The sequence below is a fragment of the Alosa alosa genome, chromosome 12 (genome assembly GCF_017589495.1).
Source record: "Alosa alosa isolate M-15738 ecotype Scorff River chromosome 12, AALO_Geno_1.1, whole genome shotgun sequence".
NCBI classification, from domain to species: Eukaryota; Metazoa; Chordata; class Actinopteri; order Clupeiformes; family Clupeidae; genus Alosa; species Alosa alosa.
The window spans coordinates 29,129,835-29,141,546 of record NC_063200.1 but is presented as its reverse complement, the minus strand read 5'-3'; the positions used below and the strand labels follow the sequence as shown (position 1 = coordinate 29,141,546).

Genomic DNA, 11,712 nt, shown 5'->3' with positions numbered 1-11,712 from the left:
AGAACAGCAGCTCACTGTAGCAGTCCTGTGTGTGTGTGAGTGTGTGTGTGTGTACATTGGTGTGTGTGTGTGTGTGTGCGCGCGCACTCGTGCATGTGTGTGTGTGTGTGCCCTTGTGCATGTGTGTGTGTGTGTGCACGTGCTCGTGCATGTGTGTGTGCGTGCACGCGCGCATGTGCATGTGTATCTTGCCTGATTCATATGCATCTAGGCCAACAGCATGGGGGCCAGCTATGAACACCTACTGTTACCTCTTCCAGAGTGATCACACACCCCTGCCACCTGTTCTACCATTACACGCCAGCCGCATTGTCAATCAAGCAGGTATCCCACGGCTATGTAACATTCTGTGCCTCTCATAGAGACCTTAAATCTCCCCGTATGTTATCATAAGATATTAGTGGGTTGATGTTTGCTATCAGCCTGAGGGAAGATTCATTAACGTACATCAGAGCTACAATCAGTGCTACCTAATTAGCAGAACTTTATTGCTGTGCGCGACTGAATAGCATACATCACCTCTGGTCGTAAACTAGTGATTCATTTACAGTCAATGAACCTCTTTCCTCATCCTGATCAAATGCTCTCCATTTACATTACATTAAAGGCAATATTAGATTTTAACAATGAACCTGTGATGTTGCTGGGTGTGAAGTATATGTGAGAGGTGATTGGTGACTAGCACATCAAGTCGCGTCAATGTCAGATCATAATAGGTAAATGAACAAGAAGGCTGTATCAGTTGAGAGTGTTCCTGAAGCTGTATGAGTAGGGCAATGTGCTAAGCAACCCCAACATTCATTTCCACGGAAGCGCGCCGCATACACTGATATTATCAGTCTGATAACATCTATTACAATTCTAGACCTTTTTTGCTTTCCTGCTTTAGATGAAAAATGTCTTTGAGTTGAGCACATGTAATGTATATGTGAATGCATTTTATGACTAATATAGAACCAAATAGCTCTGGTGATGCTGTATACAGCCAGAGGTGGATGTCAGGACACAGAAAAATGTATTCCATTTGTATTAGCTATATGCTATGTCCTATATATCTCACATGACAAATTTGTAGCTCTCTGTTATGTGTATGTATACTTTACAGTGCGTTGTGTGTGTATGAGGTTGGAGGTGCAACCTTAACCATTGAAGATGGACATTCCTCCTCCCTGTAAGTTGTATGTTGTCGAGACGTTGTCAGCCAAGTGATGGCAACGAGGTATCCGGCACCTGTGGAACACACAATGGCGTTGTGCCCAATCAATGTGACACTGAGAAGCCCGTAGTCTGTAATCAAAGAGTTCACACACAGCACACTCCCAACCACCACCCTCCTGACCCCTTACACACACCATGCCTAGTGCCGTAGCAGTTAGCGGATGCTCAGTAACAGTAACAATGACGCTTTATTCAGCTTCATACAGAGGGGGCTTTTCAAGTAGCACTACTGGTGTCCATTTACATTTATTTTTTTAAATAATACAATAAATATACTACAAAAAAACAATGGCTTAGGTAGAGAGTTACATGATCACTGCTCTCTCCCCAATTCACAATGCATGACAGCTTGCTTTATCAAAGAGGCACTCTTGAAATAGATAATGTTTCGGAATAAAATTGTGGGCTGGAGATCAAGTCATCTGAATGTATAACAAGGAGAGGAAGAACTTCAACTCATGCATACAGATACGTTTTAATGCTTCAAAAGACATACAAGAGTGTGTGGCCACAGTAAACTTGAATTTATTGACATAAAAACCAATATATCATCTATCCTTTCTTACACAGGTTTGACAAGGAGAAAAAAAAACTTGGAAAAAGAATGCACATTATATTTCCAAAAAAAGGGAGAAAGACAAAATAAAAATAAAAAAAGAAGAAAAGAAAAGAAATCTTAATTGGCAGCATGGCTGCTGGTTTTAAAACATTTACAGAAATTAGTTTTATTGCTTTTTGTGAATCGAGAGCAAATGTTTAAGGTGATATTCCGATACTATGTCTGTGGTTTTAAAGTCATTCAAGTCAATAAAAAAATACAAAAAAAACGATAGAGAAGTAAGGGCATCATAGCAGGCGATGCAGTGGTGACAAGCTAGATTGTGGTTTGTACAATGCGCATTGACTAGTGGCAAATAGAGAGCTGGATCATAGCGGATTAACTTGAACCCAAGCGCTCTACATAAGCTTGATTTTGTCTTTCTCCATCCCCATTCAGTAAGCCAGAGGAAAAAATTTAAACAATACAATATAAAATAAAATTAATAATATTTATTACTCTCAAGTGGCTCCTCTTAATGTGCAGTGTGATGAGATACCTGCTCCTACTCTCCATAAAAAGGGGGGTGGGGACCTGCACACTCGTACGGCATAAAAAGGCAACCAGCGACAGTCCTCCATATATGAACATTAGGTCTTTAAATTAAGTGACTGTGGCCTTCAAGTCTCTGAAGATGAAAGGAAAGGAAGGATAAGAAGAAAGAAAGGACTTTGGCAGGAGACTGGAGGATCATCAGGTACATCGACTAAGGCTCTCCTCCTTGGCAAAAAGCTTTGGAATTCTTAAGGGAGAGGGAGGGTGATTTAGCACCCCCACCGCACCCCTTTCCACTGACACCCGGAAGACTGGAACACCCCTCCACCAACAAGCACAAGGACAGAGAGAGGTCTAAAGAGTAAAGGGGCACTTGTAGCCAGCAAGCTGGGCTGGGCGTGGCAGCTAGTCAGGGAACACTCCCTTTCCTGCATCAGCAATGATGGCCACTTTCAGCTGACATTCGGACTATGGCTACCGTTATAGCGACTTTAGCATATTAGCATTGCACTAGTAAGGTGTGGCAGGACTGATCTGATTTCCTCCTACAATCTGCAGTGCTCACTCAGTCCTTTGACAAGTGTGGATTTCTGTGTGGGCCGTGAAAAGAAAGACATCCGATGTAAACACTGAAAACAAAAATACATGACAGCAAATAACAACAACAAAATAAAACAACAATCTGTTCTATGAGTGAATATGATGGATTGGCATGCAGTAAAATATTTCCCGCTCAGGCACAGCATGGCGCCCCCTGTCATAGGGGAAGGTAAGTGGCAGGGAGACGCGCTAACAGTCGGACAAAAAATGTCAGTGAATCATTTTTTTATTAACAGTAAAAAAAATTTGAAAAACAAAACAATACATAGCACCACAGAGAAGAGGAAGTAGCACCTAGTTTTACGACTGTTGTGTTCCTCGATAACGTGACAACTTGTCCCGCTGTGCAACTGTTCTTCCGACAGGGGGTTACAAGAAGCGAGGAAAAGTGCTGGGGGAGGAGGGGGGGAATAAAAGCCGCGCCCGCCAGTCGCCATGACAACAGATTGCCATGACCGCAGGCTGATGATGTCCACTCGACTCCTGGTCTACCTCTGAGCGCACGGTGGCCCAGGATTGCTTTCCACCAGGAGAAAAAACCTTTCTTTCTTTCGGGCAAATCAATGCTCACATCATTGCTTCGTGTGCTTTTTTCTGACTTTTATTGTCACTCTTTTTGATTTGTTAAATTACAATTAAGACGTGCTTTACACTGGTAACAAGACAGTACCACCTTAGTTTCTTGTTTTATTTGGGCGGTCACATCCAATTCAGAGTGGTTTTAGAGGGGGGAGGGGAACAGCATCTCTTTTCCTCATCTTCCATTTATCACATGCACGTTTTGAAGCCAGAAATATAAAAAACACAGACACATTATCAGAAAAAAATATACAGAAAGTACTTACAAACATACAAAAAATATTTATATATTTATATAATAAGCACCATTCAAAAGAATGGGGAGAGAATTATGCACAAAACAAAAGCATAGCAAGAATGAATGACTGCACACAGGACAGACGCACGAGGGAAAGGGGGAGGGAACTGGGACCAGATTGAAGGAAGAAAATGGCCACATCACATGGAAAGAGACCAGCGTGCTGATGACCAGTCCTGGCCTTGCGGCTGGGGGAGCAAGAGACTGGGCCTTAGCGGAGGAGAATGGTGGAGGGGATGGGAGAGTAGAGGGGATGGAGGGAGAGATGGAGGAGGCCAAGGGTCATGGCAAAAAGTGATAGGTGAGATGGGGGTCAGAGGCCAGAGGTCACGGGGACAGACAGGTGGAGCTAGCTAGCGTGGGTCTCATCCAGTTTCAAAACTTGCATGTGAGGGAGAGGGTAAACTGAGGTTACAAGGTTGCTGTGATTTTTTTTAGCATTTTTTTATTATAGAATTTTTTCTTCCTTTATTTTTTTTTCCCAATTTGATTTTTATTGTTATCTTGATATTGTGTAATACATGTTTTTTTTTGTTGGTTTCTTTGCATGGAGACACAAATACTTTACAAATAAGTCAGAATTCTTTCTCATGTTAAGTTTCTGAGAGAATGAGAAGATTGTGAGTGAGTGTGTGTTTTTCTTTCTTTTTTTTCTTTGGGCGTTCAGAGAACAGTCTTAGCCGATGAAGCAGGCAGGTCCCACTTCGAAGCCAAACTTCTGTGTCGCTCCGCCGAAGTCGTTGAACATGATGTCTACGAAAGGTACCTGTTCCACCTTCGGTGTGCTGATCTCTAGAATAGTCTTTTCATAGCCCTTTTTCAACTGCAGATGAAGCAAACGAGAGGAAATGTTTATTAGTTATGAGGTTATTCAGGGAACAGTAAGCATGTTGTGTCAGTCTTGCAACTCATATTCAATTCAGTGGTCAAATCCAATGTCCAAATTCAGTGGTGACCACCAGATGATCATGTCACCACACACACACACACACACACAGTTAATGTTCATCGACTGGATTGACCTCATTGAAATGCAAAAGTACAAAGTCTATCAACAAGCAAAGTTCCCATGCATGAATTATTGTGTGGTGTGTGGGAGCACTGAGCTAACACATCAGTGTTTGCCGTTACAGCCTTGCCCATGGTGTTGAATTGGCAAACTGATTTTGCCTATGTATTAAATTAGCTTTAGTTAGACTTTGTGCTTTGCATATCATACAAATCAGGGCCCAAAGTGGACACTAAGTCTGTGCTGATTGGGGTCCCCAGGACATATCGGGGCAGGTAAAGATCATGTTCATTCCCAGGCAGAGGCAGTTCCATTAATGAAAGCGCCCCGGAAGAAAGCTGTTGACCGGGATATCAACCCTGGGCCCTTTCAGCTCCTGCTGCTGTAATCAGCTCCCATTATCTAATTACCCCATGCCTCTGGCTCTGCACCAGGCCTAACTGATTACCAAATAAATGTCAGAGGATCCCCCGTGAAGTCGCCCAATGAATCACACAGAGGCCTCTGAGGCTTGTACACCTGACTTCACTTCAGAAACCTTTTATTTGATTTCAAATGGTTCCACTGAAGATGTGATCAGATTTGTTTCATCCTCCGAGTGCCACTGTGTCATCTCCCGAATGTAAGAACCCTGAGGTATAAAGTCAGTTCACTATTGAAGACTGAATTAAAGAGTCAATGATGGCAGTATCAACAAACAGCCCTTTCTATCCTATATAGTGAACCTTTCCAAAATTAAAAAAAATAAATAAATGAATGAATAATAAAACAATACAATGACACAGATAATATAAAAAATAAATTAATAAGAGAAATCTCAGTTTGCAGTTACAGCACTATCCAGACTCCTCTGTCTTTTTCTTGCAACTCACCGCACACCCGTCCACAACAGCTCGGATGTAGGGGTTGTTGTCGTAAGACATCTCCTCATCGTTGGAGCCCAGGAAGCGGACAGCCTTGTCGTACGAGTCCGAGTCCGGGTCGTGCCACGCCACCGACTGGTAGCAGTTGTATGTGAGGTTCTGGCGGGCTGTGGCGCTGAGCAACCGCATGAAGGTCATCTGCACCACGCCGATGGGGTTACCCTCCGCATCCACATACGAGAGCTATACACACACGTACACACACACAAAGAGAGGAACGATCTGCCAAGGGTTCAAGAATACTAAGATGTACAGAGGCTAGTGTCTCATTTAGCATTTACTTATAAACATCACACCCTAATATTCTACTTGGCCTATGTCTTTTTGATGGACACTTCCATGTCACCTGCTATGACTGGCTTAGCATTGTAATGTAGTATATTTAAGGTAAAACGTATTTATGGATTCCTATGGATTCCACTAATTCCTATCATCATGTTATAAGGTGTGTTAAAAATCATTACCCATAAGTCACCTCTCTGAGTAGCCTGAGGGGTATTAACCTCATTACAGATAACTCACTGCTCTTGTCAGGCTGCAGTGTTGACATAATTACCCATAATTCACTTGTCTGAACAGCCACAGGAATGTTAACCCCATTACCCATAATTCACTGCTCTGAACAGCCCTGAGGTGTGTTCAAGCTCATTACCCATAACTCTCTGCTGCGATCAAACAGGGTTGAGATAATAGTGTCTGGTGTCTGTCAAACACCTTGGCCAGTCCTTGATATATTTTGTTGTGATTAAATGACAGTTATGGAATGCTGCAACGGCAGATGTGACAGCGTTAGCAAGCCGGAGGTCTGGCCTGCGTCCATCGCACAGTCCACTGTCATGTTTGATAGCGTCCAGATATATGAGTCTAAATGCTTCATTATCCATAATTCACTGCCTCTGTGACACAGGCAGTATGAGGTTGTATTTTCCAAGATATAATGCTGGGCATTTGCTGAAGACCTGTGTGTGTGTGTGTGTGTGTGTGTGTGTGTGTGTCTGTGAGAAAAGTGTGTGTGTTTGGGTGGATAGTGGGTTGTTGAGTCAAGACTATGAACCTTTCTTCCTACATTCTCATTAACATCCATGACGAAGAACTTCATTTATTTATGGCTAAAGACTTCTCTGATATTCGTGGCAAGTAGGAGTACTGTGCAACCTAAACAAATCTCATTTGACCTGATTACTTTTAGATTTGGTGTGATGTAACATTTGCATCAAGAAAGGCAAATGTTTTGGCTGTTCTGTTGTCATACCAACCGCTGTTGTGTTCTGTCTGCACGTCCATCACTGTTGCACTCACACACATGACTGACTGAGAGAGCTGACGCATGCAGGGTGCAAGCAGTGCCATGCTGTTCCAAGAGCTTGATGCACACACACACACACACACTCTCACACACAATACTTACTGAGGTCCATACACATTGTCCGGTTTTACACACTTCTTTTCACTCGGCTTCATGCACATCCAAATCACACCCACAAACACTCACACACACACACACATACCTGGGATGGATAACCATTACCACATATTACAATTAATGAAATGGTAATTAGAAATACATAATTCCTATTATAATCAGAATGTATATGAATTGTACATTTTATGAAAATGTACCATCTATGATGTAAATGAGAAACAGAAGAAAAACTTGGTTATCCGTTCCCAGTGTGTGTCCTTGTGCAGTATGTTTGTGGCTGTGCTTTGGCTCAGCTAGGGGGTGTGTTTACTGTCTCCAGTGCCCAAACTGGAATAAACAACAAACAAACAAATCCCCCCTTCCCTTCCAACTACCACCACCCACGCGTGCACAAACAGCCCCCACATTGCCATGGAAACACCACCACCGCCGCCACCAAGGAAAACACATTACCTCTCCATCACAGCCGCAAGTGAAGGCCTGGTACCCAGAAGCCCCGTGGGCAGTGACTGAGTACTACAGCATACGGTTTCACAGAACTGAACTGGTCTAGAGGAAACTGGTAGTGCTGCAATTCCAAAATGGCAGACGCAGTGTGATACTCTTCACCTCCAGCACTGCATTGACCTGGGTTTGCTGTAGACTATTTAACTCAGGAGAGCACTCAGTCACATTAAGGTGTCACTTTCTGACTTCACAAGTAAAAATCAGAAGCGGGCATACTTTGTCATGGACCTTTTATGATTCTGCCAGCCAATAAACAAGTTATACAAATAGAGCAGGTAAGGGGATAGATTTATGGTGTAAACTGCAGGAGTATTCCAATTTAGCCTATCTGCCTTTCTCTCTCCAATCGCCATGACAAAAGTGGGCCGCCACTCCTGTTTTACCCAGATGCCTTTGAGGCCACACCTTTGCTGTTGTTTCTGAAGGTGAGTTGGCTCGGAGCGCCGCCCCGCAAGGAGAAGTCGAGAGCAGATCTAACGATCCAGACCACAGACGCATGCAGAACCGCAGGACCCGGAGAGAACCGGTTCAGCCAGGGACCGGACCGGGCTCTTTCGGGACCCTTGGCCAGGTGCACTTACCAGAGAACCGCGCTTGTAGCGACTATACCAAGTGCCAGGGGAGTCTTTGGGCCAGCGAGCCATTTTGCTCTGTAAAATACGAGAGCGAGTCAGGGGGGAGTGCTCGGGGGGAGGGGGGCAGGTCTGGGACGCTTACCAGTTTACCACGTTTGAATTCACTGAACCAGGAGCCTGGAGATTCCTTCACCCAGGAGGTGAGTCTCGTCTGGGACACCACAGCGAGAGGGGAGAGAGAGCGGTTACACATGGAAAATGCAAGGACAGACCGACAGACACAAACACACACTCTCACACACACACTATATCATGAAGCAATCTGGGACACAGAGATATACAAAATGTATGTGCATGTGTTTACATGTGTGTTTACATGCATGTGTGTGTCATTTATACATAGAGGTGTGTGTACAGCAACTGCCTCCCTGAATTAAAATATGAAAATTCATTATTGTGGGATTAATGTGGAAGTGTGTGCCTCTGTGTGTGTGTGTGTGCGCGTCTGTGTGTGTGTGTGTGTAATACATAAGAATGTGGTGTTGCACTTGTTTTGGTATGTAGAGACGTCCACGCAAAACACCCACACACATACACAGTGAAAGAGGACAGACTATGTGGGGTGAGGGTCATTATCCGGAGGTAAGTGACTGACAGCTCCTGCAATCATTTGGTTTATGAGTACAGATAATTAGTCCACCCATACAGCACACACACACACACACACACACACACACACACACACACACACACACACCAACAAAAACAAACAGTGGCAGCCAACTGCTGGTGTCACCTGTCTGGATATATTTACATACACATGAGTTAAAAAGGCATGATTGACAGTCACAAACAAATATACAACCACACACACACACACACACACACACACACACACACACACACACACACACACATATTTAGACACAAAAACTTTAGCAATAATGGAAAGTGTTACTGGAGCACAACTTCCCCCTGCGGCAGACCTGAGTCCACATTGAGACGACACAGAGTGAGAGAATGAGGGTAGTGGACCAAAGTGGGATAAAGGAGCACATGGCCTGGTCGTGCTAATAGCTCAGGGACAGGGTGTTACGAAGGGCCTGTGACGAATGGGCAAGGGTTTGTGTGAAAGTGAGGATTTAAGGTTAACAATGTGGTACTGAGGGGAGGTGAGAGATTTTTGGGAATCAGGTAAGTCCCTTGATGCAAATGTGTTTTTGATTGCCTGGACCATCAAATGAGTGATTTTAGGGGGAGGCGGGATAATGGTTCTGGGGGAATAATCAGGTAAATGGTGGGAGGATAAACGACAACAAAGTTCTCACCCCTTCGCTCTTCTTGTCGGGGAAGATGCAGCTCTCGCCTCCTGCGGTGAAGTTGCAGTAGACCTTGAAGGCGTCACGTGAGCAGCCTTGATTGGGATCGATCCAGTATTCACCTGGCAGAGAGAGAGAGAGAGAGAGAGAGAGAGAGACCTGAGTCAGACCCTAAAACCTGCATAAATCACCCGCCATAAATACGTCTCTTGACTTATCGACCCATCGACTGGGCAGCCTAGGACGTTGGGCTCAGTTCGAGTCCACGCTGGTGGTAGGAATCTGGGCCAGCTCGGCTCCGCAGTCGGAGGGTATGTGGGTAATGAAGCACGTCCAAAATGCATCTTTCCTCCCAACACGGCCTAATTAAAACAAATTGATTTCATTCTAAATGGGTTAATTACTCATAATATAGTTCTACTGGACAGTACATTCCTGGCTTGGGATTTCGATGAAAGTGAATATGCAGGCTTGTGCACATTGCATGTATGTGTGTGTGTGTGAGTGTGTGTGTGGTTGTGTGGGAGAGAGAGAGAGAGAGAGAGAGAGAGAGAGAGAGAGAGAGAGGAGAGAGAGAGAAAGAGAGAGAGAGAGAGAAAAGAGAGAGAGAGAGAAAGAGGGAGAGAGCTTTTGTATGTCTAACTAAGAAAAAGGCTGGCATACAGTACCTGCAGGACCTAGCATGATTGATGTGTGTGTGTGTGTGTGTGTGTGTGTGTGAGAGAGAGAGTGTGTGTGTACCATCGGGGAATTCTGGGTGGCAGAGCTGCAGGTCCTTGCAGGTGCGGGCGGGGTTTGTTTGGGTGCCCAGCGGGTGCTTCATCTGCTCGATCTCTAGCTTCAGGGAGTTGAGCGAGCCAAAGATCTCCTCCATGCCATCGTCGTAATCCTTATAGTTGGCGTCGTCGTCCATCAGCTGGCTGGCGTCGATGTTCCTCTTGGCACGCTTGGGGCTGTGCATCATAGGCAGAGGATGGATGACATCGCCGGGAGGACCCTATGAACATGGAGAGATCGAAACAGATGAGGAATTGAAGACATTTCAAAAAGCACTGGCATAAAGTCCTTTATAATGATTTCAGGAAATACATTTTATACACAAGCATATCTATCTGCGAAAAGAGCTAATATGCACCATAAGGGTTGTGAAAGTGATATCTCAATTCAAGACGGAGTCAATCAACTTCAGCATTTCTCACAGTATCAATCAGACTTTGTTACGACACATGAATGAGAGACAGTCGGGTGAGATGCTATCTGTGTGAGAGTGAGATATAGGTTACATTGGAGCCTGGGAGACTGAAATATGAAATACGGTTTGTATGCGAGCCACACATGAATTGGATATGATGTGTGGGAGAGTGAGTCATGAGGCTGGATATGACATGCGTGTCAAGTAACTCATTTGAATTATACTCACAGGAGGACCAGGGGGCCCAGGAACACCAGATTCTCCCTTAGGACCTGTTTGACCCTGGAGACAGAAACAAGAGTGTTCAAAACAGGCAGACACACACACGCACACACACACACACACACACACACACACACACACACACACACACACACACACACACACACACACACACACACACACACACACACACACACACACACACACACACACACACACACACACACACACACACACACACACACACACACACACACACACACACACACACACACACACACACACACAGAAAGGAGCCTGAACTGCTGTTTCAAGCACACATTCCAGTGCTGAGAATATAATATTCAAGCTGTAAGAAATACAAACCCACACACTTAAAAAGACATAACCACTCAGGGCACTTACAGAAGAGCCCTTGGCTCCCTTGGGGCCAGGAGGACCAGGCAATCCTGGGGGTCCGATGGGGCCCAGAGGACCGGTTTGGCCAGCAATACCCTGGAGGAGAGGAGGAGGGACACAGACACAGACACAGTAAGTGAATGAGAGATTTAATACAGAGTTACAATGGGGAGGATTGCCTTGATTAGCTGAGAAGCTGTTTTTTTTTTTTTTATCAAATTAAAGAGCGTTACAGGAGCATTTGTGTATCATAATGGAGTAATGTGTGGTGAATTGAGTGAACAAGTGGCACAGCGCGGCCACTAGTGGTCAATACACATGTTTGCGTATGTGTGTGTTTGTGTGAAGGGTGTTT

At 44.6% G+C, this 11,712-nt stretch overlaps 1 protein-coding gene across 2 annotated transcripts in view; it reads right to left on the bottom strand.

Annotated features, from left to right (window-relative positions):
- Positions 1 to 1,451: 1,451 nt before the first annotated feature.
- col5a1 (procollagen, type V, alpha 1) overlaps positions 1,452 to 11,712 on the bottom strand; it is an 86,090-nt gene continuing 75,829 nt past the window's right edge. The window contains exons 59-65 of one of the 2 annotated variants that reach the window (XM_048258149.1): positions 11,364 to 11,453; positions 10,965 to 11,018; positions 10,286 to 10,541; positions 9,554 to 9,666; positions 8,368 to 8,436; positions 5,670 to 5,903; positions 1,452 to 4,611 (exon numbers count right to left, since the gene is read on the bottom strand). In XM_048258149.1, the coding sequence (XP_048114106.1) occupies positions 4,465 to 4,611; positions 5,670 to 5,903; positions 8,368 to 8,436; positions 9,554 to 9,666; positions 10,286 to 10,541; positions 10,965 to 11,018; positions 11,364 to 11,453 (963 nt within the window). In that variant the 3' untranslated portion in view covers positions 1,452 to 4,464. Of the gene's footprint in view, positions 4,612 to 5,669; positions 5,904 to 8,231; positions 8,301 to 8,367; positions 8,437 to 9,553; positions 9,667 to 10,285; positions 10,542 to 10,964; positions 11,019 to 11,363; positions 11,454 to 11,712 lie in introns of both variants that reach the window. The other variant, XM_048258150.1, reaches the window with a different exon arrangement.